Below are 26,481 nucleotides of genomic sequence, written 5' to 3' on the forward strand. Positions count from 1 at the left end.
CATAACATCAGTAGGTTGACCAACAAGTGCTAGTAACAACTCACTAGTAGGAACACCTCATAGGCTGCTGGTAAAAGTGTAAACATGTATAGTTTTTCTAAAGAGCAACCCAGGAATTTTTAGACATTTTCTCACAGGTTCACAAGGAAAAAGTACATTATGTTTAGAGTTGGAGGGAGTTACAGCCAATAGAGGTACACACAAGAGAGTGGATAAGTAAAATGGTTGACACAGTGAATGTCTGTGCTCCAGGAGATTTACATTAAATATGTCTCAGAAGCATAACGTTGGATAAAGAAAGTAAGGAATCAAATAAAACTTTAGCAAAATACATTTTCTGTAAACTACAAAAATTCACATGGAACATATAACTATTTTTGAAGAATACACATATCAGTAAATAAACATGCAATGACAAACATCAAATACATTAATACATGTAACTAATCTGGGAAAAGAAAAAGATTTTGCACATGATGATATGGTTCTACAAACTTGGTTGTGATTAATTCTGTACATTTAAATCTTTAAAAATTGTCATGTCATTTAAAAAATTATATATGTATATATGTTCATGTGTATACTTACACAGAGAGACATACTTACACATTGACTAGAAGTATTTATTATATGACTAGAAGTATTTATTCCAAATATTAATAGTGGTTTTATCTGGTTATGAAAATTTTTAATTTTCCTCTTCACACATTTTATATTTTCTAAATCTTCTTCAAATAGTCTATAACCAGAAATAATATAAGGTATCTATACATATTTTACTTAAATGAGCACATTCTTAAAGAGGAAGGCAATTTTAAGTAACTTATTCTACAGGGTTTTTTTTTTTAAATGGATGCAGGGATTTCTTTTCTCTGCAGTACCAATACTTATTATAATATCCTTTGAATGGGAAAATCATATCTCACTCTTAAGAGTACCCGGCTTATTGCCAATTGAAGTAATCATTTACAAAGTCCAGGGTTTTCAGAGAGTGTTTATTTTGATAACGGTCTAGGTGTCGTTAGGTCTCTGAGATATGACAGTATTACTTTGTGTTAGCCTGCGATAGGGAAAAAGGCTTGTCTGGATTATCATATAAACCCTTTCACTGTGAGTACCTACTGCTTCCTCCAGCACTTACAGATTCCCCCTGGCCACCACAACTCTGTTTAAAGGTAAGTGACAATGATTTCATTTGTAATCTTACTATTTCAAAATTGTAGTTATGTTTCCAACGACCTTACCCTTTCATTGTAAAAACACATAACTCAGACTATAGTCAATTTTTTTAAATAAGAAATAACTACTTTGCTTAAATCTCAAAAGAACCAAAGTTTCATGTTTCTTAAAGAAATTTTCTTCCAGAGAACTACCTTGTTGTTTAGTTAAAAGTAAAGCAAATATACAGTTTAGCCAAAAGATTAGTCATGTGCCTACGTACCCCTGACTGTCCTGGCAATGCTAAATATCATTTCTTGAGCCCCTGGGGAGACACAGAAGAACAAAAAGAAATAAGAGATTCGAGAAGTTTACAAGAAGATGGAAAGGAAGAACCTGCATTTGGGAGCAAGCTAGATCATTCTCTGAACCTGTTGGTAAGATGCGCTGAATTACCTTATAGACTAGTCGGTCATGTGAGTCAAGTACATCTGAGGGTGACAGTTCAAAATAAAATGGACTTTGCTCTACACTTTTCTAAATGCTCACAAAGCCATTTTCAATGATATCATGGGATCGCTGATTTTCAGAGTTCAAGAGAGGATGTCAGTTATGAGAAACCTGCAGAATTCTTGCCCTTCTGCAGTGAAAGAGTTTTCTTAACTCTCTTCCTCTGTCACTGAGCTTTCTTTTGTTCCATGTTTGTATGAATCTTGTATAGTAATGGGTAAAATCTCCTCATATAATTTTAGATATCTCCTTAATGCCTAGAAATGTTAAATATGAAGAAATAATTTGATAATACATGCTGGTCATGAATTTTAAAAAATAGAGAAAAAAATTATTTGAATAAAAATTATCTTTTTAACATAAAACAATTTTTCTCATAACAAGAAAATGTTATAAAAGGAGAAACTATCAATTAGCTCTTTTATTAACTTCTCCTCAAATAAGAAGCCTTGATGTACTATCTTAATTTAGAGCATTTTCCAAATTGCATCAGAACAGTTAGAGCCAAAGAAGAAATCAGAATGTTTTATAAAGGTTCTGTTCATGCTGTTTTTGACAATTGAAATAAAATCCACCCATACTTTTCAAACTTTTGGAGATTAAAACAGATAGGGTCTGCTGAGAACCAAGAATTGGTCATCTCCTATAATTCAACTTCTCCCAATCATTTACATGCTGATTCCACAAAATACTTTAAGAATTTGTTTTCTCTAAAATTGAGAGAATTATTCAGGAAGATATCTCTCTTCAAAATCTAATAAGGAAAAACAAATCAATAAACAGCAACAATAACAAAACCTTCTGTTAAGTTTCCTTGTGGAAGCGATTCCTGTGTAAGAAGATCTCAATTTGGGGTAAGGGATGGGGTGGTGGTCTGTCTAGTGATTAAGAGGGTAACTTCACATTATTTAAGAACTCCAGCTCCTTATGGCCTTTAAAGAAACCACCCAATCTGGAGCTCGGGTCTGATATTTATTAGGAGTCACACCATTCTGTCTGATCACAGCCTAAATCCTATCTGAACTCTCTAGTCCAACATCCTATGGTTCTGTGCTGCTAAGGAGAACCAGAAAAGGTGAGTTATTGACCTGTGAACTAAAATCAGCCGGTGAGTGCAGCGATCATTTTTATAATCGAAATAGCCTAGGACTGTAGCAACTTATCTATGAATTAGATTTTAAAAAGCTTGGATAAAAAGCATAGAAAGCATCTTTAGTTTCTGCCTACACTCTCCAGACAATAATAATTCTGTCTTTGTATCTCTCTCAATCAATGCCTTGTAGCACACAATGGATACTCAAATGTGTGTGTTGATTACATTTTAAGCTGAGGGACATATTTAGCCATATGTCAATGAATTTGGTTGCTTTTATTTCAACACTTTTCTGAGATTGTAGGAAAGTTCAAAAAACTTACTGATTTATTAAGAGCAAATGCTCTAACTTTTGAGCATATTGGAGAAACAATTTTTATATCTGATATCAAGCTTTTGGCTTGAACAAAAATTTATAAAATGATGAACCCCATTTTTTTAATTGAAGTTTTCCTTCATCATAACTAAGGAGTGTAATCACATTAAAATATAATCAGAAACTCACCCTCTCAGACACGTGAAGGATTTCAGAAGGGCAATTTAAAAATATCAAAATTTTAAATTTGCATATCATTTGAGCCTTTTTACTGCTAAGAATACACCTGTTGGCCCTATGGATGTACTATAAAAGTATGTTAATATATATTACAAAGTGGTTTATTGCAGTGTGTGTATACTAAATATACACAATTAAGATAATGGTTAAATCCAATATAATACATCCACAGGGTATATAACTATGTAGCCATTAAAAGGAATTAAGTAGATATGCATCTATTAGTATGAAAATAACTTCAAAGTATATCATGAAGTGAAAAAAAGCAAAGTACAGAGTAGTATGCATCATATGTTCTCTTTTTTGTTTATACATTTAAAGAACACACACCTGTATATGAGCAAAATAGAACATGCATGTGTGTATATGTATAAGCTGATGTGTGGAAAAGTTTTCCCTTCATTGGATACCCACAAAAAAGAGAAAACAGTTATTATGTGTGGCAAGAGGTTCTGGAGACAAGTAGAAGAGAACTCAGAACTTTTTCTGTTCTGCTTAAATTTTTCAAATATAGGGATATATTATTTGTATTTTTTAAATGTCAACAGAAGTTTTCTGGTTGGTTTATTATAAACCATCTTAATTTTCCTCTTCATACATTTCTATATTTTTAGAACACAGTAGATGTTATTAAATGAATAAGAAATGAATTAACTAAATGTATTACAAGTGTTTAAAAATAAATCTGAATCTCAAGAGGTCTAGTTTTCATTTCAATCAACTATTACAACAAACTAAAGATAAGCCAGTTATACTATAAACTATTACTTTTTCTAAAACAATGACTGAAAATTGAACAGAATTAAAGTCTATGAAATATCCTTAATCTGGCAGAAATATTAAGAGTTGTATTATAAAAGTTGCTATAATTATGGACTCAAATTGCATTATTCAGACTTCACTAAAACTCATTTGTAAACTTTCTTCTACTCAAAATCTAACAATATTTATTATGTACTAGGCTTGCTCTCATTTTTCTAAATGCTGAAATGAACAAAACAGGCCCCCCCCCAAAAAAATCAACCACCATGGTGTCCTCATTCTAATGATGAAGAATCAAGAGAAGAGGAGATACTTATTTAAACTTAATAATTTATATGTAGGAGGGGATATATAACAGAGAAAAATAAAGCAGTGAAGGTGGATAGGAAACACTGCAATTTCCAATAAGAGGGTCAGGGATCTGATTTTATTTGTAAGATGAAAAATAACTAAAGCCATAAGTCTACATTGCTTTGATTATGAATCTCATTCAATATTGAAACATATTTTTGATTTTCACATGATCTATGCTGTAATTCAAGGAGCCCCTAATTTTGAAAAATGCATGACCAACAGCTACAATTGAATATGCAACACTCTTAAGTGTTATTACTAATTTGAAAAACTAATACACTAATACTTATTGAGTGATGATTGTATGCCAAGGGTTGTTTTAAGCAATTTAAATGAATTTTCTTACTGAATTCTGGCAAACATTTTTTGAAGAAGGTAAAAAAGTATTATTCCTATTTTATAATGAAACTGAGACAGAGAAATTAGGTGAATGGCATTTTACTTCTTTGAATGAAAGTAATTATATTAATTATAGCAATATTTTCTCTATATTTAATCACACTGCATACTTTCTTAGAGATATAAAGATCAAAATGGCAGTATTGGGGGGCAGAGATGGTTTTGCAAATCTCTTTCAATAATTCACAGATCTCCAAGGTTCCACAGCACACAGGTGGGAACTATTGGTCAAAATTTTCTCTGGCATTCAGCCACATCTGGACAAAGTCCCTTGTGGCCTGGGTGACAGAAATCCAGCCATCGAGAGATGCTCTAGTATAGCACAATAATTAGTTATTAGAAATTCAGCACTGGGATTGACCTCGCCTAAGAATGAGGAGTCTTGGGCTCTTACTTGTCATGTAACCTCAGCGTTAGTGCATCTCCTTCTGCCTCAGTTTCATCATCCATAAAAAGAGGAAGTTTAACCTTCTGGTTTCCAAGATCCATTCCAGCTCTAACTTCTATGACTCTAGATAGAGGTAATCAGACAGTGAGTTCTCTCTTCAGCAGGTTTCCAGGATATCAGGAAACTAAATAGAGCTTCCAGCAGAATGGTTCTGACATCCTCCCCAGTCCCTGAAAAGTATGAAAACCTAAAATGTACTTGACAGTCCTGCCCACATAAAATGAGCAGTTGTTTTGAAAAGTATAAAGTTATATAAGAGTTCTCATTTTGGATTGAAATGGGTTACAAATATAATACTACACAGTTTGTCTTGTAGCCTATCACTAACAGTTCAGAGACACTCATAGTGGGGGTTGTAACCATGGGAATATCCGCCCTAAAAATCTTTAGAAATAGGATTTGTACTCATGAGCATGTGAATTTATAGGTGTAAACTTGCCAAAAAGGCAGGCAGGGAGATGCAGATGTTTTCTAAGATAATATCTGAGTCTGTAACTGAGAATGGTTTGTAAAGTTTTACCCCTAACAGGTGTTCGATGTGTATTATATCATTCTTCTTCAGGGCCTGGAGGCTCTCAAGGCATGGCCAGATACTTCATCTTGTATTTCATCCTGCTGAGTGCTCTAATTGATAAGAGCCAAGCTTGTTTCTGTGATCATTACCCATGGACTCAGTGGACGAGCTGCTCAAAAACCTGCAATTCTGGAACACAGAGCAGATGGAGGTGGGTGTGAGCTATGCAGCCTTTTGTGTGGCCAGGGAAACCTCAAGGACAGAGTTAGCAATATCAAAAGTAGCACACGAAGCAATGGGAAAAAAACAATGTATCTCAAAGTAAGAACTCAAGAATTTGGATGGAATTTGAGGTCCTCTCCACATGAAGTTGAATGGAAGTCTAGTTTTGTTCTCTCCATAAAATTGACAAAATAAATTTAATTAATAATCTGTGCAATATTTCCAGTTGACTATTTACCTCACTTAGAATCACCACTCAAGTTTTTTTTTTTCAATCAGCATATAACTCTGCTTGCCTCCAGTTAGTGAGTTAATTACAGAGAATTTTCTATTCATTAAACTGAGTCTAACAGGACCTCAATTGAGCAGCACTGCTAGCTATTAGCTTGATTGTTGGCATGTACAAGAAGGCAAGAAAACTGTTTACTTCGTAACATTTAATAATTCAGTCTTTTCACCAATTCAAACTAATTGTCCCTCCACCCCTAAGTTTGTTTTGTTTGTTTATTTGTTTTTTAATCTGTTAGGTGTTTTCGTTTCATGGAGATGCTCGCATGACTTGGGGGGGAAAATATATATTTACTGTGTTTTAACTATTATGACACTTTTTTAGAAACCTATTTTAGAAAATGATTTTTGTGTATGTAGTGAGAGTCTCATTAAAAACACCAATTGACTTCTCCAGTAAATTGTCCACTAAGTATGTAAAAACAGATTTGTTTATAATATTCCTCTACTCAAGAGTCCTTAAATAGCTCTCTTACTGCCTACCAAATAAAATACAACAAAATATTTGGTTCCTCTCAGCCGTGCACTTCTCAAGCCCATCCCACAAGCTCCAGTGCCTCTAATCTTTACACGTTTCGTTCCCTCCACACGCCCTACTTTTTGTTGCCTGGAGAATTCACATACATTTTTCAAGATGTATCTCTCATGTCACTTTCTCTTTGATTCCGTTCCACACCACTCTGATTCCATCTCAATTATTGTACTTATCACATTGTGTTGTCATCTTTTAAGCAATTTATAAGAACTTTCTCCTTTCCTTTCTCTCCCTTCCAGTCCCTTCCAGAAATTCCATCATGGGTCACCTTCATAGTGTGTGACCTACACAATCACTCAGGACCCTACACTTAGAAGGGCTCCATGCTTGGCTTAACGTTCTACCATCACTGTCTTGAAATTCTTAACAATTTTATTTATTTATTTATTTGTTTGTTTGTTTGTTTATTGGGAGTGACATTGATTAACAAAATCTAATAAGTTTCAAGTGTACAATTCAACAGTAAGTCATGTATATATTTCATTGTGTGTAAATAAGAGGCCCCCCTTTTCATTTCACACCGGGCCCCACAAATTATATACCTGGTCCTGAACTCCATTAGATTGTAAGAACTGCACATATGCCAACCTACTTGATTTTCTATGAAAACCTTTTCTTTCATTCACTATAGCAAATGCTCAATGATATTTTCTTATAGGGCTGGAGCCACAGTGAATATACTCATTCTAAGCAGCTTTTTCTTCACTATTACAGACAAACAGTAATAGATAAGTACTATTTGGAGAACTCTTGTAACGAGCTTTGCACCAAGCAGGAGACCAGAGAATGTAATTGGCAAGCTTGTCCTATCAACTGCCTCCTGGGAGATTATGGACCGTGGTCAGACTGTGACCCCTGTGTTGAAAAACAGGTAGGTGACACATGGGCACGTTCAGGAAATCTGAATCACAATAAAAAGGCTTGGATTCCCTGAAAGGCTCACCAATCACAGAATTGCTGAATTTCTTCAATTTCTGAAAATAAACTTTCTCACCTTCCACTGAGGGAAAATTTCATCTAGCATTTGGGGCAAAGGGTAGGGGAGGGCTGGGAGTTCATTTTACATGTTTCACTGTCGTATGACCACGAAGAGGAAATTCTGCCCCAACTATTGGCGTGGAAGCTGCCCAGCTCTGTGCTCTCTCAGAGCTCGGAAGCAAAAGCAGGTGCTAGAAAATGGAGATTTGAGTCCAAGGTTTAAAATCAGACAGAAATGAGGAGCACTGATCAGAAGCCTGACTCCTCGCCCTTCCTTTAATTTCCCTCTCCCCATGGGAAAGTCCCTCTTTTTGTTTATTGTTCCCAGCTGCAATATTTACCCACCTCAAGCTCTTTCCTGTAAGGACATTGCCCGTGTGAACTCCAGTTAGGGCAGGTGCTGAGCATTCACACGTTGGGGAAGAAAAAGAAACTCATTTGTGGAGCGAGCACACACTCTCTGAGGTAAACCGTTCCAGGGCCTTTACATACATGTCCTCATTCAAACTTCACGTTGCATTGTGGTTTTCTTTAGGAGTTAAGTAATTTGCCCAAGAATACACTACTAATGAATGTAGAGCTACATTTTGAACTCGAATTATTCTGGTGTCAAAGTCAGTATTTTTTAATCCTGTACTATTTCTACTCTTCCTTCTCTACTTTACTGCTGACCATTTAAAATCTTTTAAAGTGTAGAGGGTGTGTCAGCCTTGGTTTCTACGGTGGCTTCCTTGTACAAAAAAATTCCCAAATCTTTCCACATTTATCACTCACTCATACTGTATATCTTTGAAATATAAAAGGGCTATTGTTACTACTGGAAGAATCTGCATTCAGGAGACTCTCAGTAAATAGTTGTGTGTTTCATTTCTATTTAATTTGGAACCATATGATTTTAGAATTTGAAGTCTTAGAAATCTTTTTGCACTATTTCCTCATTTTGGGGAAACTGGGGCCCAGAGAGGTGATGAATTCCTTAAGGACACACAGTAATGGAATTGGAAAAATCATTAATTTAGAAAACACCACTGTAGTAAATATCACTACTGTAATTTTTAAGCCCAGTTTTCTTAGATATGTTTTGGCTTTGACAGTACCAAAGAGTTACTCATCTTTCTCTCTTTGCTTTCAGTTTAAGGTTAGATCTATTTTGCGCCCCAGTCAGTTTGGAGGACAACCATGTACTGAGCCCCTGGTGACTTTTCAACCATGTATTCCAACTAAACTCTGCAACATTGAAGAGATTGACTGCAAGAATAAATTCCGCTGTGACACTGGTAATGTACTTACAGCCTCCACTAAAAACGACTTGACTAAACTAAAGTTATTCCAATTGACTCCAGTAAAAGCGGTAATAGAGAAGTCCTACCATATTTTAAACATGGGGAGATAGAGGTGTTATGCTACCAATTACCAAGCTATTCATGTGTGAAATTGCAGCTTTTAAGCTATAATCATCTTGACCACTTACCTGATTGATTTGCTCATCAAGTACTGGTTCTCAGGTCCCTAAACTGTTATAAAGCAGGAGGAAGAGAAGAGGGGGAGGAAAAGGAGGAGTAGGCTGACACCTTTTAAAATCAGCTATTAATAAGCACAAATCTATAATCCGAACAAGCAATTGAAAAGGAGCTACAGATTTAAAAGATGTTTTCAGTGTAGTTTATTAAGATAAGAATATTAATATTAAGATATTATGTTAGGGAGATGACAAGAGGTGATGTGACAAATTTTCTAGAGTGTCTATTGAATGGCTCCAAAAGTAATTCCTAAAGAATTTGAAAATGATTTAAATGAAGGCAACATTTCTTTCAAGTTCAATACTCATTCAGATTCAGAAATTCTGATATTTAAATTTCATTACATTATAATCAAATCTTTTTAAATTAAATTTATTAGGGTGACATTGGTTAATAAAATTATATAGGTTTCAAGTGTACAATTCAATAATACATCATGTGTATATTGCATTGTATCAAATCTTAAAAATACTACTTAATCTATGTATTATCTTGCTAATTAATGGTTCTCCAAGGGTCACTATGTTCAACAGTCTAGATCAGATTTCTGCAAACTTTTTCAGCAAAGGTCCAGATGGTAAATATTTTAGGTTTTGTGAGTCATGTGGTTTGTGTTGCAGGTACTCAATTCTGGTATCTTAGCCTCAAAGCTGCAATAGACAGTGTATCAGCAAATGAGCAGAGTCCTCTTAGAGTCCCTACGACTAAGTATATTATTTTAATATGTATCTTTGAGAATTACCCATCTGGCTTATCCCTATGCACTGGGCCAACTTCTCCCTCAAAGTACTAATTTTAAGCATAGATGACTAGAAAATTTGCGACTGGTTATAAACATAATATGTCATTGCAGTAACACAAATCAATTCAAGCAGATAGGAAATCATGTACAATTTATAAGTAATTTCATAGCTCCAGGTGTAAGTATATATGTATTATGTATATGTGCTGGCTAAATGCTGACTTCTGCAAATATTGTACTATCCAAACTACTTTTCACCTTTCCCATGCCTTCTTTGGTATAGTATATACATATATACATATATATATATACATATATATATATATATATATACATATATACATATATATATACATATATATATATATGACAATATGTATGTATATGTATATATAATAATAACATATATATATATCTCTGCTATATGTATATATAATATTATATACTATATAAAAGTATCAGAAAATAATAGTTGAATAATTACAATATATATATATATATATATATATATATATATATATATATATGGCTTATAATATTTCTCTCCTTGTGCTTCTTACTTCATTGAGTTTTTGTGGCCATTCTCAGCTGTGTCCCATCAGACCTACATCACTCCTGCCACTCTTTCCTAAATATTACTTAAGATATGTCCTCTTGCTTTCATCCCTACCCTTGCTAATATTTCTTCTCCATTATGCCTAGATGTACCAAATGGATAGACTGTCTCGTATCCTAGCCAATCTGATACCCTGCTCACAAAGCTGAGCTAATGAGAACTGTATCCTGCATGTGTATCCCTACCTTTATTTGATAAAATAAAATAAAAAAAATTAGTGTAATTATATCAAAAATTAGCTTTTGCTGAAATTTGTGACAGGTTCAAAATGTATTTAAAAATGTAATATTCGAGTTTTGGTTTTTTTTTTAGTAAAAACATGTCTATTTCAAACTAAATGATCCATTTCGTTCTTGCCTGAAAAAAAGAAATAAACAAAAAACTAGAGGCATGCTCTTTTAAAAACAGAGCATCTTTCAGGTTATGTCCTGAGATTAACAGAAATTCAATTCCCTCTGTATTTTCAGTCTTGTACAATTCCAGGGCTCATAACTATAATTCTTTATAATAATGGTCTAGATATAATGCAAGATTTTGAATAATCAAAGGAGGACTTAATTACTTTCATTACACTCTACCTTCTTACTGAAGATTGTTAACCAAAACAGTGGAAACTAAGTGCTTTCTGGGAAACTATTAATAAAAAAATTCTTCAACAGAATATCCAATTTCCCCCAAGCATTTCAATTAGTCAAAATAATCTTGTACAGCTATAGTGAAATGCTGATCACCACCTAAAATAGTTAACCAGACAACCTTGAGTAAAACATTTAATCACTCTCAGTAAGACCTGTACAGAATGGTGGGACACCAGCACCCCTGATTGCAGGCAAGAGGGTGAGGGACAGGAGAAGGGCTGTCATTGTGCATGAGGCATTTCAATTTCCGTAATATACACTTACTGATTCTAAGGATCTTTATGAAATTCGACAAGTTTAAAAGAGAAGGGAATCATCTGAGTACACGAAGTTTGTACTATTTTCTATATTCGGTCACTTAACCTGCTACTAATACTATAGCATGTAGGCATTTAACTTGTCCAAAAAATAATTAGGTATAGTAAATTATATGTAGTTAAACAATTATATATAGTGAATATATAATAAAATATGTAGTAATTATGTATAGTAAAATAATTATATATACAGTAAAATGCACAGATAAGTGCAAAATTTTATTTTGACAAATGTATATATCCATGTAGACAACTCCCAATCGAGATATAGAAAATTTCCATAAACCCAAAGAAGTTCCTTTTCTCCCCTTTCCAGTTAATCCCTCTATTTGTTCTTGAACATTACACAAAGAAATCATGACACGACTCTTGTGTCTCACATCTTTCGCCCAACACAAAATTTTTTAGATTCAGCCATGTTACTATATGTACTAGTTGATGTATGTGTGTGTGTGTGAGTGAGTGTGTAAAATTATAGTTTTTTGAGTAAAAACAGTGACCTTGAGTGTGCTATCTTGGATCAGAACAAAATTCTGAACCCATTTTTATCATTTTATCTTACAGAACATGTTTCTGCAGAAAGTTCACTATAATGGGAATGGGATTATAGAATTAATTCTCTTATTTAAAGCAATCACCCTAAATAATCTATGGTGATGCTTTTAATTCTAAAAAAATAAGAGAAAATATCAATTTATCATTCAATTTCCATATGTTCTTAAATCTTTATCAAAAATAATGAAAACTTAGGTAGGTACTAGACTTATCAGACAGATCACTTCATAAGTTATGTAAATGTCTAACCACTATGCTCTACACCTGAAACTAATATAATATTGAATGTTGCATGTAACTGAAAATTTTTTTTAATTTTTAAAAAGCATGATCTTGGATGAGTCAGTTTAAAAAAAAAAACAATGAAAACTTGCTCTTAACTTTTCCTTGAAATTTAAGCACTAATGATTAAAATTAATATATACAGTCTTAAATGATTATTTGTTGTCAATGTTGTCATTTGCTTTTCTTGACTAGGCCGCTGCATTGCCAGCAAGTTAGAATGCAATGGAGAAAATGACTGTGGAGACAATTCAGATGAAAGGAATTGTGGGCGTACAAAAGCAATATGCCCACGGAAGTATAATCCCATCCCTAACGTACATATGATGGGCAATGGGTATGTAACATCTTTTTATCATTTGGGGGAATAAAGGCATCTCAGAACATGCAGCAATGAAGCAATAAGACACATCATTGTCCACCTTCCTCATTAACTTCTTATTACTCCCACCAGCCCTGTCTCTGGCACTTGGCTATGATTCTCAGCAAGCATGTGGCCAAGATCCTCACTCCTAGGGAATAAAACAATTTAGCAGTTTCACATTTGCTTTGTACAAAACAATGTTATAGGCCCCTCGTAACTGTTTTAATTCTCATCTAACCTTCTGATAGATCTGGAGTGAATCAGGGAAAACTGGTAGGAGGCCAGCCAAGCTGGAAGGTCCCAGGATGGATTCCTGGGGGCTTGGGGTGGGAGAGTAACCACTCAGAAATACCAGGAACAAATAGATGAGGAAGGTATCAGAAAAGCATGCCTGAATGTGTGTGTTGAAAGTCAAAACACTGGAAAAGCAAAACCAGTCTTTCAGTCTAAGAGTCAAGCCATGGGTCAACAATGGGAGACAAAGCCAGAAGAGAGTTTCACAAACAGAAAAAGCAATGAAATGAAAAAGTTAAAAGAGTTAGAAGTGAAATGATCATGACTAGGGTATTCAAAACTTCCTCCTACCTAGACTATATGATGCATGGAAGGTCAGTACAGTTTAAAGGCAGAAGATCAGACTTGCATTACCATCTGGTTCCTGTTCAACTTACAAACCAAGAAACAGCCTGAGAAAATGCCATATCCTGTCCAAGTCTACCAATCAGTAAATGGTTAAACCAGGATTCAAAAACAGACTTCAAAACTGAGGTTATTTTTACCTTTTCATGCTTATTCTAGACAATAACAACCTTAAAAAGGGGAATATATTGAAAGGAACCTCAGGAGCCCACACAACCCTCCTCCCAATCTTTGAATAGTTGCTCAGAAATTCTAATGTTTCTATTTCAAATCATGAGGGGACTGGAGGTTTGTCAAGGGATTCTAAATTCATTATACTGAACCAATGACTTAGAAAACTTTAGAAAATGTAAAGGAAGTCAATAGAAACAGAACTAAGCTTTAGTTTGAAGCATAAGAAAAATCAGTAAAGATAATCTCCTGTATTGTTCTGTTCTCTTCGATTTTTGGCCAGAAGGCAAATAGTTTGCTATAGGCTTTTATTGCTTCATATTCAACTATTTTTAAGTCTTCACTTATACTGCCAAACGTGCATAATATGAAGCCTTGAGGCACAAAAACCAAACAGCATCAGTTGCAAATACAACCTCATTTGATTAGAATGGAAACCAGAAGCATTGAACCAAATTCAAGGACATAGTAAAATGGAACAGCCATTATTCTGGAAGTAAGGAGAGCCAGGCTCTAGACCTAGTTCTGCACTGACTCACTACATCATAACCAAGTTATTAAACATCTCTGGCTGCATGTATGTTGGATGGCTACACACTGATTTGAGGTTCTGTCCTAAAAATTCCTAATTAGAGTTGATTTCAATGACAATGTTTTGACAGCATATTCTTATCAATGTGCTTCCTTCTTCTCCTTCCTCTGGAAGAAAACTTCAGGCAAAACTTCCACTGATTATCATGTTTTCTAATGTTCTGATTGATGAGGGGTGACATTATAACTCACCTCTTGCTCTGTTGGTCTAGGATCTAGAGTTACAGATGAGGAGGACCACACGCTGTGTGTACTTTGGCAGAAGGATCGTGTGGCCCTCTGCCAAGTGGAGCTGTTGTCCCAAGGATTCTCAGAAATGAGCAAAACCTGCTGGCTCGGCACAGCCTGTCCTCCCTTTGCCTCTCCGAGGACAGAGAGCTTTGAGAGCTGCTTATGGGAATCTCTTGCTAATCTGCTGGCCTTTGAATCTCTGCCCCCTCTCTGATACATTTTACCCATGAAAGGTAGCTTCTTAGGTGGCTGTACCTCTTTTTCTCTCCAAGAAAGGATTTAATAAGGCAAAACAACATTCCTACGTTGCCAACATCAGTCACCAGGTCTTAAACATGAAGCAAGAATCAGGCAATTTAGCATGCTGTTTATTTTTTCTCAGGCTCAGCCAAGGTACAAATTCATACACACATGCACATATGTACATGCACACACATGTATATTTATATATGTATATATTAATGTTAATTAAATTAGAAAATTACAAAAGATGACACATTAAACCAAATTAGATAAAAGCCCTTCAGAAACCTATTATATTAAAATCCATGATGTATTTGAAACACCAAACTATTTAAAGTCAATTTAAATACTACAAAGAGAAAGAAAGAAAATAAGGCTGAAAATTTCTGTGTAGTTGACCTAAGTCCTAAAAGGTTCCTCCAGCATGCCCAGAGAGCAACCTGGTGAAAATCTTATCTTCTGGCTCTCTGCAAGCAACTGCTGCCTTCACGACGTCCTCAGGACCTGGGAACCATTTTTCTTAAGCCCTTTCTTGTTTGTGATAAACTCGTAAGCACATAGCATAAGGCACTGTAAGGTCAACAGTTCTTTTTTCCTCATTCATTTCTCTTAACTCAGAGAACAAAAATGAATGAGTTTTAAACCTGTGTTTGTCAAGCTAACTTACATAGTTTGGAAAGTTCTTCCCAGACCAGCTCCTCATACTTCCTCCCTCAAAAACCCACTGATACGAACTCAAATATGGATGAAAACAGACCCCCAATTGTGTTCGCAGCTATTTGAGTATGAGATGCATCTTATAGAACCCACAGGAATGGCCCTCCCTTTTTAACAGCTTTATTGACATCTAGCTCACGTGCCAGTTCTTCTCCTGTGTACCTGTTACTCTTGCACTATTACCACACTCACAGCACTTCTGACACCAAATGTGTGGGGATTTTCCCCCGCACTGAACATTTCTCTGCAACACCAGCGAAATGTGCTACAATTTAACTCAATTCTGGTACCATCTACTTAGATATAGTGTCAGATGCCATAGGTTAAAGATTCAAACCACAAGACTGCCCCATCCACTTCAGATGCCACTTCACTTGTGCTTCTGATACATTTGGAGGCTCCCACCAACGCCCATCCTCAAGTTTGAGTTATTTGCTAAAAGGGCTCACAGAACCCAGTAAAACAATGTACTATTTACCAGCTTATTATAAAAGGGTGTGATAAAGGATGCAGATGAATATCCAGTTGAGAGAGATGAGTAGGGCAGGGTATGTGGGAAGGGGCTCCGAGCTTCCATGTTCTTCCATGCTCTTCCTGAACAGTCAGCACCTCCACGTGTTCACCAACCTGAGAGCTGTACTTTGGGGATTTTTTCGAGGCTTCATCATGTAGGCATGATCCATCATTAATTCTATTTCTGGCCCCTCTCCCCTCTCCGTAGAATGGAGAGTGGGGTTGAAAATTCCAAGCTCAAAATCAAGGCTTGGTATTTCTGGTGACCAATCCCCACCCAGGAGCCCACCAACAGTCAATTCGTTAGAGAAAAGGACACTGCACATATGGGTACTAGACTTATTGGGGTGATCACTTCGTAAGGCATATAAATGTATAATCTCTATATGGTACACCTGAAGCTAATATAAGATTGTATGCCAACTGTAATTAAAAAATCAATAATTTTTAAAAAAGAAAAAAAGACACAGCTATTACCCAGGAAATTCCAAGAGATTTAGGAGCCCTGTGCCAGAAACCAGGATCAAAGACCAAATATTAAAACAAAAGATGCTCTTAGTGTTTTTATTACTTAGGAGATTACAAAAGTTTTAGTAGCTCTGTGCCAGGAACTGCGGGCAAAGACCATTATCTATATTTTCTATTATCTCCTCATTATCAAACTTATTGACACAAAACTTTTTTTCCTCAGGATACATGTTAATATCTATAAGAATTTGGAAAACTATTATCATCTTGAAAGAGTTTTTCATCTACCACAAAACAATTTCTTAAATACTTACTTTGTGCTAAGCTAATTAATCTGTATATGTTTCAATCTCCTCATTTCTAAAATGGGTCTAATAATTATTTCTCTATCACGTGGTTATCATAATAGTCAATAAATATAATGTTAATATTAAATATAGAACAAACAGTGCTTGACTTATAGTAAATAGTATGTAAGCATCTATTAAATAAATTTTAAATGATTTATTATTAGCTATTAATAAAAATAATAATATTACGGTTTTATTAAAATATTGCTATTCATCATTAGCTCTCTATAACAATTCCGTTGCTGTATCATATTGAAGGAAGTGGACCTAGAATGGCATTAGTTATTATATAATAATTTATTTCATAATCTACTTCCCAAAGTTTGTGCTGTTTTTTGTAAGCTACAAAATAATTCTAAACCTGAATTTCATGTTGAAAGCCCAGAATGACTAAATGAGTGTAATAAAAAGAACTAACAGAGACAGAGGGGCTGAGTTTTGGCTTCTAGCCCTTTCTGGATACTTCCTCATAGGCTAGAAGAAAACAGGCTTTCCTTCAAGTCATTTGTCATGAATCAAAAATGTCTAAGAGAGGAATTTCATGTAAGTAAGGTAAATTTTAAAGATTGCTCTATATCTATCGAATTCTTGAATATTACTTTATTTCTAGGTTTCATATATTGGCAGGAGAGCCCAAAGGAGAAGTCCTTGATAGCTCTTTCACTGGAGGAATATGTAAAACTGCCAAAAGCATTAGAGAAAGTAATCCATACCGTGTTTCAGCCAATCTGGAAAATGTCAACTTTGAGGTATGACAGCCTATCATGGCGGCATTCCAATGTCAATGGTGATTATAAGCTAAATTTCCAATGAAAAATTAGTGATGAATGAAGGGACAGAATAAGAAGATAATGACTTTCTTTTTTAGTACGCCATTTAGCTTTCATTTATTTATTTATTTGTTCATTTATTTACTTATCTATTTATTTATTTATTTATTTTTGTTTATCATGATGATGTTGGTGGACAAAATCCAGTAAGTTTCAAGTGTATACTTCAACAGTAAGTCATATATATATATTGTATTGTGTGGTAATGAACATTTTTAATTACCTATTATGTGTTGGTATTTAATCTTCCCAAAACCCAATGAAATCAATGTCATTATCATCAATTTAGAGATGAAAAAACTAAGGTAATTAATTTGCCCAAAGTCAAACAGCTAGTAAGTAGCAAGAGACTTGTGCCCAGGTTTCCCAAACTCCAGAGTCCATGCTTCCTTCAATGAACATAAAACTGTATACATTAAAAAAAAAAAAAAAAAGGTTTGATTTATTCAGAATTTTCTCCTACCATTGCTAGTTTTCTCAGGTAACCACTAAATTTAGACATAAGGCAGTGCCTGGCTTCTAAAAAGTCAGGATGAACCTAAGTATAATAGGGATAGTTCTGCCTACCTTCATTCCTATTAGTTGATTTGGTTTTCTGTTTGTTTTCCTCAGTGGTAATGAGCAGCACACTACATACTCCCAGAATCTAGCCCAGTTCCTTACATATGATAATTGCTCCATACTCATTGAACTAAAGTAAACAACCTATTTCTTTTAATTTATGATAAGAAAAACAGAAAAGACATAACTTTAATGGTAATATCTATACATAAAATTTGATATGCTAGAGAGAATTTCATAAGGTCTAAGGATTTCTGAGACCACATGATGAATAGTATGAGTTCAACAAAAGTCATTCGATACTTCATTTAAAAAAAAACTTTTATAAATATACAAATACAAGCATTTTCCAATTTGATATAAACTCAATTTAACGCCACCTATATATATATATTAATGGGTGTAGAAAATGTCCTTAGGCTCCAACTGCCAAATTCAAATTCATTTTGGGAGACATACCCTAAGAAACCCCATCCCTGCTATGTTAAATAGGAACTCAGAAGAGACATTCCAAAGGAACAAAAATTCTGTCAACGATGTTACTACTCTTAAGATGTATTGAATAGGCTTTGTAGACAGAGCAAAAACCCAGATGTTTACATATAATATTGTTCTGTTGGAGGATGCTTTCTAGGTCCTAAGCCACCAACCCATAAATTTACTTTCAGAATTTAATAATTTCCAAACATAAAAACATACTGCCTGTATTATCAGCAAGCATCTATTTCATGCAATTTTACAAGCAAGAAAGCTTAACCTTTCTTGAAATTAGGGCATATTTGGGCTTGGATAACATTTCACACTTATAAGATACTTTAGAGTTTTCAAAGTACTTGCACATACTGTTTTCTCAATTCCTAGAACGACCTTCCCAGAAGGTAGAAAATTATTTATACCCACTTTACTCATAGAAGATTTAAGCTCATTGAAGATAAAGAACTTTCTCAGAGTTGTGCAGCAATAGTTCACGTGATCTTTGCAAAACACAAATGTAATGGTAACATCCCCAATTTTTCATTCATTTAATTCATATTTTTAAAGAACTTATTATATAGAAAAGCTTGCTTTTAGAATTCAATCCAAATCTTTTAGCAGGGCCTACAAGGCTTGGCCCCAGTTTCCCAGTTCAATCTAATTTTTAAGCACTGCTCACCTGTAAACCTGCCCTCTAATGTACATGGTCAGATTTTTCTCTGAGTTTTTCTGCTCAGGATACCCAAACCCCCTTCCTTACATGTTAATATATTTTTCTGTAAGCTGACACATTTTTTCTTGTGTGAGAGCTAATTCATAAAGCAAAATATTTGTTGTTTGAGTTTTTTAGAAAAGTAGTAAAGAAATTTCAGCAACTATATTTAAATATGATTGTATCGCTTCATTGTTAACTTATTCGTAGATATTTTAAAAGCTAACTAGCATGCACTACAATATCTAAAAGTAACACTAAACTTTTGACTGTATTTTACTGTTGAGAAAGATTCTTTTGCGGCTGGATTATTTTGTCTTTGCTTGACTAATTGTGCAAGCTATTTAATTGTGACATGTGGTTTGCCTCGCGGTATATTTTAATACTGAATATTTTAAAACAAAAAGATTTTTCCATTGCAAACCGGATAAGCATCTTTAACATAAAGAAGTACTCTTCAATCAATTGCTTTGCAACTTTTAAAAAATTTGTCCATTGTTCTCTTCTTACTAGCATAACCATTACAAGGATTTACCTTGTACTTAAATCTGGCTCCACTCAACTCAAGTCACGTCCCAATGGCATTTTCTCTTCTTCCTAGACCAAGTCAGTGAAGACTAATAACCACCCACAAGGCAGAATCAATTGATTATTTGCTTCTGCCTTGCAGACATGGCCAGTAGAGTGCTGATGCCCAATACTGAATAAGCTGAAGGGATGAAGATGGTTTCAGAGTAGGGTCAGATAGGACTTTCTTCTCCTTTTCTAGGCCTTAATTTTCTGAACTACATCTTAAATTAGATTGCAAACTGCATCAAATTCACAGGCAGACTGAAAATAGTCCTTGTTGTTTATTACCCCATTAAGTCTCAGCTTAGGAGTCATTTCCTTGAGCTAGACTTTCTTGGTATTGTCTCTCTGGGTTTTACAGTTATTTGTGGCAATTCCATTGGAAGCACAAAACATCACAGATTGAATTAAGTGTCTGTGATTATCTTTCTCTCTAACTAAATTGTTGACTCTCTGAGTGCAGGAATTTACATTATTCCTTGTTCGCTATCAAAATGGGTCCTCAATAAGCATTTACTGTATTTATAAATGAATGATCATTGCATTAGATCTTCACAAGTAACTCCAGTATTTCGTAAATTCTGTTTTATTTCATATGGATTTTTTTCCAGGTAGAAACTAAAGAAGATGAACTGGAAACAGATTTTTTTAAGGATTTAATTCCTTTTAAAGAGAATAAAGATGAACACAGTTTAGATCTGGGCCAACAGAACCATCATCATGGGTCAATTTTTTATTCCTCATCGAGCAGTCACTCCTCTAACCATAATTCTGCCTTCAAACAAGCCATTGAAGCCTCCCACAAAAAGGTAATAAAAATGGTTCCTGATCTTTTTATGCTTTTCTGAAAATTAATACCAGTTCCAGCAGTCATGCAACAAGAAGGGGAGAGTTTTGATCTCAGGTCAAGATTTCTAATTCCTATTTAAATACCTTTAGGGTTTTTGTTGTTGTTGTTTTATCCCACTTCAAAATTTATAGACATAATATGTCTAATGATGCTTCCGTTCTGCATGCATTTAACTGTGTTTATGGTTGTTTTGATTTCTTTATCTTATTGTTTTAGGTGTACATATTTCTTATGAACCACATGTAACAGAACGTTGCTTTTTAAATGTAATCTAACAGTCTCAGGTCTTTGCTAGGAAAATTTAGTCAACTTATGTTTAGTATACTCACTGAAATACTTGACCATTTTTCTCCTATCTTTAATTTTTCTTACTCATTTCACTTGGTTGCTGTTTCCTATTTTTTTACTTTTGCTATCTTTATCATATTCCTATCTACCTTTCTCATCCTTTTGGTCATTTTAGAAGTTCTACTAAAATTTCAAATTCTCCTTCTAGTTACCTTTCTCTAGTCATAGAGCATAATTATATCTATGTTTTTCTGTATCACATTACATAATATCTATAGCCTCCCTCAAAAGAGATTTTTTTACTTACCTATTCTCCACATCCCATTTTCACTATCTCCTTGAGAAAACACATGCTCTCTACTCCCCCACCACTATCATCACAGGCCTCCAAAACCTCAATTTTGTTGAGATAGTTCAAAGCCTTTGTGTTCCATGAAGATTGTTTTATATTTGCTTTTATGTTAGATATGTTCATCTGTATTTTATTCTGACTCTTGTCTTCTCTATTTAAAGATTCCTCACATAACACTTCTAAATTCCAAGTTAAAAATTTTTTTTGTATTTTACATATGTATTTGCAGGTATATGTGTGTGCGCGCATATGTATATTTTCTATTTACTCATCACCATTTTCTCTCCTCTCATCTTCCCTTTCTTGTCTCATTTAATTGTCATATTTTTAGTATTTACCTCAGGTAGGATGCATGCAAAATATATTTCCTAAATTCTTATAGTGTATCTAAAAATGCCTACATTTTCCCTGAGCAATAAGGGTAAAGAATATCTTGGCTGATATGGAATCTTGGATATTAGTCTTCTTCTCTTGATGGTCAGTAGATGTTATATTCCACTGTTTCCTAATTTCCATTGTTTCATGTAAAGCTGATTTTCTTTGTTTTGTTTTGTCTGGAAATTTATAATTTTTTTATGCTTAGAATTTAGGTTATGTTTAAGTGTTGGATTGTTTCCATTAATCTTGCCAGGGAATTATGAAACTCTTTTAATATGTAAAGATACATCTTTATCCATTAATCTTTCTTCATCTATTCCTTTTTCTCCTTATATTTGCAAGTTAAATCTCCTGGATATGCCTTCCAACTCTTAAATGCTTTAGGGGTTAAATTTTCCATTAGATATTTTTAAACATTTACAGGTTTATTTTAAAATAGTATCTGTTCCTCACTACAACTGCCACTCTAAGTAATATTTGTTCCTTGCAAAGAGATGAATGGGGGGACTGAGTCTTGAATCATAGATTTTCAGAGGAGAAGTGAAAAGAGTAGAGATACCAATGCTGGAAACAATGAGACCAACACCTGGAGGGCACCATTTTAGGGCTCCTGCTTTTACCATAATGCCCCTCACATTTTTATATATTAATTTATTCATACACATATAAATATGAGACCGTATAGCACTATATGGATAAATTTCCTAAGTATTTCATTTATCTGCAAAAGAAACTTAAGAAGTAATCAGAGTAGATAGTTTTTATACTGTTTTGCACATAAATAGTCCATATATTTATTTTCAATTCAACACACATTTGTCAAATACCTAATGTGTCAGGCATGACACTAAAGTCCGAGAAGCTAAGTGGCTCCTGTGATGTTACAGTGAGTAAATGCTAGAGTTGAGGACTGAAATCAGTTTTTCTGACTTTTGTCTACTATTCTTATCTACTACGTTACACTTTAAGCTATTTGCTTATTCATTCAATTATTCATAATTTCAACAAACTGTGAAAAGAGTACAGCTCTGATGATATGAACATATGAAAAAATGAGAATAAAATAGATTCCTTTTAAACAAAGATTGCTTATTCAGTTTGAATTGTTATGGTTCATTTAGTGTCCCTCAAATTTACCAAATTATATTCTTAAGACAAGTTAGTATCAGAAATACTAGGAAGTAAAACTACATCATCAATCACCACCACGTCCATCCCCAGGTCTTTTCCTTAATTTCCAGAGTTGGGCACATGATTCTGGCTTCATTTTTTTTAAGTCCCCCGGCTCCCTCTGATATCGTGTTTGGGATTAGAAATAACTGCATAAAAATATAGACAAAGATAGGGAAAGAAATGGAGATATTGAAAGATTGTATGTACGTATGTACGTATGTATGTACATACATATGTATGTATGAATGTATATATCATTCTCGACACTAAGATCTGCTTGATTTATAAATTGGTTTATAAATGTTTCAGACGCACTGGAAAACACTTGTAGAACCCTTATCTGTAGGTAAACAGCTTTTTTTGATCCTCTAATAGTTTGTCCTAAAGTGAAAGCACTTAAGGCTATTCACAGTATTAGACTGAAACATGTAAAACTTCTGACATTCAACCATTTTTTTTAATTAATTATTTTTTTTTCTGGCGACATTGGTTAATGAAATCCAATAAGTTTCCACTGTACACTTTAAAAGTAAGGCATATACATATATTTACATTGTGTGTTCACCTCCCATAGTCAGATTTTTTTCTGTCACCACATATTTGACACCCTTTACCCCATCTACTTCCCCCTCCCGCCTCTCCGCTCCCCTCTGGACAATAGACTAGTGGTCAACCATTTTTGACTTACAAAATCGTTAACTTCATATGGTTCGACCCAATACCATGACTGTTGTTTTTTTATTAAATCTGAACATAATAAGAAAAATCTCAGTCCAAATAGGAAATGCTACTGTAAACTTTCTTAGTCTTCAAATATTGAAAACAAGGTACCACAAATTTGAAAATCAATCCAAGTCCATCAATGAAGCTTAATGCTTTATTTGTTAATTTTGTCAATCACAATCTGACTAAATATATTCGTTGGGCACATAGTCTGTTTCAAAGTCAAAACATCAGTCTTCTCAGTAAGATTCAGTGCTTTTCTGATTTTGTTTACAAAATTGAACCCACAAAAAGGTGGTTAATTGAAGCAAGTTCTCATAGAATGTTAAAATAAGTCATACATGGTTAAGAACCTACTGTCATGTAATTTTTTAGTGTGAAATAGCCAATTTCAGCCATCGTGCACTGACAAGTGGAACATCATGGAGGTACTTGTGCTAAGCCGAATTGCCAAAATTTTATTTGTATTTTTCACAACTTAGTTTTAAAAGCAATCTGGAAATTTCGAACCACCCATTTCAACCTCCATGTCTATACAGGCATTTCAGATACTCAGGGAGTAATTATACTTCTTATTAAAATCACAATGCTCCTCCAACAAAAGCCATGGTTCTATGACAAAATTCAAGTATTGAACTTAAAAATAGAGTTAATGGACACTTAAAATGTACACTCCACAAAGGCATGAACTTTGTCTGCCTTGTTCACTGCTGTGTTTACAGCACCTGAGATAGTTGAGCAATAAATGTATTGAAGACAAAAGGTAAAAAGAAAGGAGGGGGAGAAAGAGAGAGGAAATAAGAAAGGCAAAGAAAGAGGGAGAGAGGGTGAATGATGACTCTTTTTCAACACTTGTGATTATTGTTTTCCTTTTGTTTTAGCAGTAATTTTGTGCCATAATTATAGCATACAGGGTGATAGCTAGTTAATGATTTACAGCTATAAAAAAGTTCTTTTGCTAAAATATGCTCCTCTGTTTCTATTACTTAAACACTGCAGTTTGCTAAAATTGAGAGATTGGATAAAGCATATAAAATTTTTTTTAAAGAACAGTTACATGGATATACTTATAAAACTCAGTGGCTATGTAGGACAATTTCATGAAATGAGATTTAGGCATAAAAGCATCTAATCCTAAAATAACCTAGCATAGCAAGAAACAATTTTTAAAAACCTTCCAACAAATATTCTTGCTTATTTATGGCTGGAGGAGAGAGAATATAAATAATTTTGGTTAATTTTACCCCCTAAGTAATTTTAAATCATAGCATTTTGTTTGATACTATGTTAAAAGAGGTGCGAAATGTCACCCATTACACAGCCCTCATCTGTACACAGGTGACATTTCACAAATCAAGGCCTAGAAAATTTAGATGTTTTTTTCCCAGTTAGTGACAAAGCTATGACTTAAATCTAAGTTGCACAATTTTCAATTAAAAATTTGCACAATCCATTTTCAATTATTCTCAATAGCAAGTCTTTCTAAATAAAAACTCAGTAGAAATGTAGCCATAATTGGCAGTTGAGAGAAAAAGATTTACTTTTCTGAAAATTGATCTCTTTTTGATAGAGAATATATACCTTAGTCACACAGTTTACATTATTGAGATAATCTTATCTATTTAGCACTTTGAACAACTCAGGAAAAGGTATTAGAAAATAAAATAAAAATTATAATTTTGTATGTGAGAACATGCAATAGAGAGTTAAAATTGTTGCAATAGTAGGTTGGAATGAAGCTAATGATAAATAGATGACATTTAAGCGCTTGATACCTTAAGCTTTCACTACCTTTAATCAACCTTTTTTTAATTCTTTTTTCCTCTTGCATTTAGGATTCTAGTTTTATTAGGATCCATAAAGCGATAAAAGTCTTAAACTTCACAATGAAAAGTAAAGATCTGCAGCTTTCTGATGTCTTTTTGAAATCGCTTAACCATCTGCCTCTAGAGTACAACTATGCTCTGTATAGCCGGATATTTGATGACTTTGGGACTCACTATTTCACCTCTGGCTCCCTCGGGGGCGTGTATGACCTCCTCTATCAATTTAGCAGTGAGGAACTAAAGAACTCAGGTATGCTTTCTTCAGCCCTCATTTTTTAAAACTGATCCCATAATATGTAACATTTTCTTCTCTTATTCTGTCATTTTAATTCTTTTTATTAACTCTGTTTAGACCCTGCTTTATTTCTAAAATGATATGAAGAATACCTAGAAAAGACACACTCAAGTAAACAAAACAAAAATAGGAAATTTTGACCAAAAGAGAAGGAAAAATAAATACACTTAACCTCTTTGATGGTTCATCAGATTTGTTTCTGAATTTCCTGACATCTAGGAACATCATAAACTACACAGTAGTGACCTCAAAAGAGAGATGCATGCTATTACTCTAAGGAAAACAAAATTTGTTATGGAACTAAATTCTAAAAGACAGTTTACTTATAGCATTTTTTATAAGCAATAATAATTTTAGAGAACAATAATTATAACAAATTCACTAGAAGTCTTCTTTTAATGATTTTTAGCTGAAAGCCAAGGGCCTAAGATGAAAGCACAATTAAGGCCTTGACAAGGGAGTAAGGGAATGTGGGCCAGATACGAATCTACTAGGGATAAAACTTAAAACCAGATGAGAAGCACTTTTATTTAAGGAAAGGTTGCAACTTTATATCTTGATATATAATTAGTGATGTTTCCTGCTTATATATAAACTAATAATATAAACCTTAGTTTATAAATAAATCTTGGTTTCTTAAGTATTATCTTTAATTGCCAATATTAATTATTATTA

At 34.0% G+C, this 26,481-nt stretch overlaps 1 protein-coding gene across 3 annotated transcripts in view; it reads left to right on the plus strand.

The window, feature by feature from the left end:
- Positions 1–1,006: 1,006 nt before the first annotated feature.
- The window catches only part of C6 (complement C6), a 53,483-nt gene continuing 28,008 nt past the window's right edge, over positions 1,007–26,481 (plus strand). Inside the window, exons 1-9 of one of the 3 annotated variants that reach the window (XM_039842589.1) lie at positions 1,042–1,175; positions 1,481–1,595; positions 5,843–6,005; positions 7,554–7,710; positions 8,950–9,094; positions 12,683–12,824; positions 17,385–17,523; positions 20,533–20,730; positions 25,521–25,761. In XM_039842589.1, the coding sequence (XP_039698523.1) occupies positions 5,863–6,005; positions 7,554–7,710; positions 8,950–9,094; positions 12,683–12,824; positions 17,385–17,523; positions 20,533–20,730; positions 25,521–25,761 (1,165 nt within the window). In that variant the 5' untranslated portion in view covers positions 1,042–1,175; positions 1,481–1,595; positions 5,843–5,862. Of the gene's footprint in view, positions 1,176–1,480; positions 1,596–2,389; positions 2,744–5,842; positions 6,006–7,553; positions 7,711–8,949; positions 9,095–12,682; positions 12,825–17,384; positions 17,524–20,532; positions 20,731–25,520; positions 25,762–26,481 lie in introns of those variants that run through there. The other 2 variants (XM_039842587.1, XM_039842588.1) reach the window with 2 other exon arrangements.

The sequence above is a fragment of the Pteropus medius genome, unplaced genomic scaffold (genome assembly GCF_902729225.1).
Source record: "Pteropus medius unplaced genomic scaffold, Ma_sr-lr_union100, whole genome shotgun sequence".
In the NCBI taxonomy this organism is placed as follows: domain Eukaryota; kingdom Metazoa; phylum Chordata; class Mammalia; order Chiroptera; family Pteropodidae; genus Pteropus; species Pteropus medius.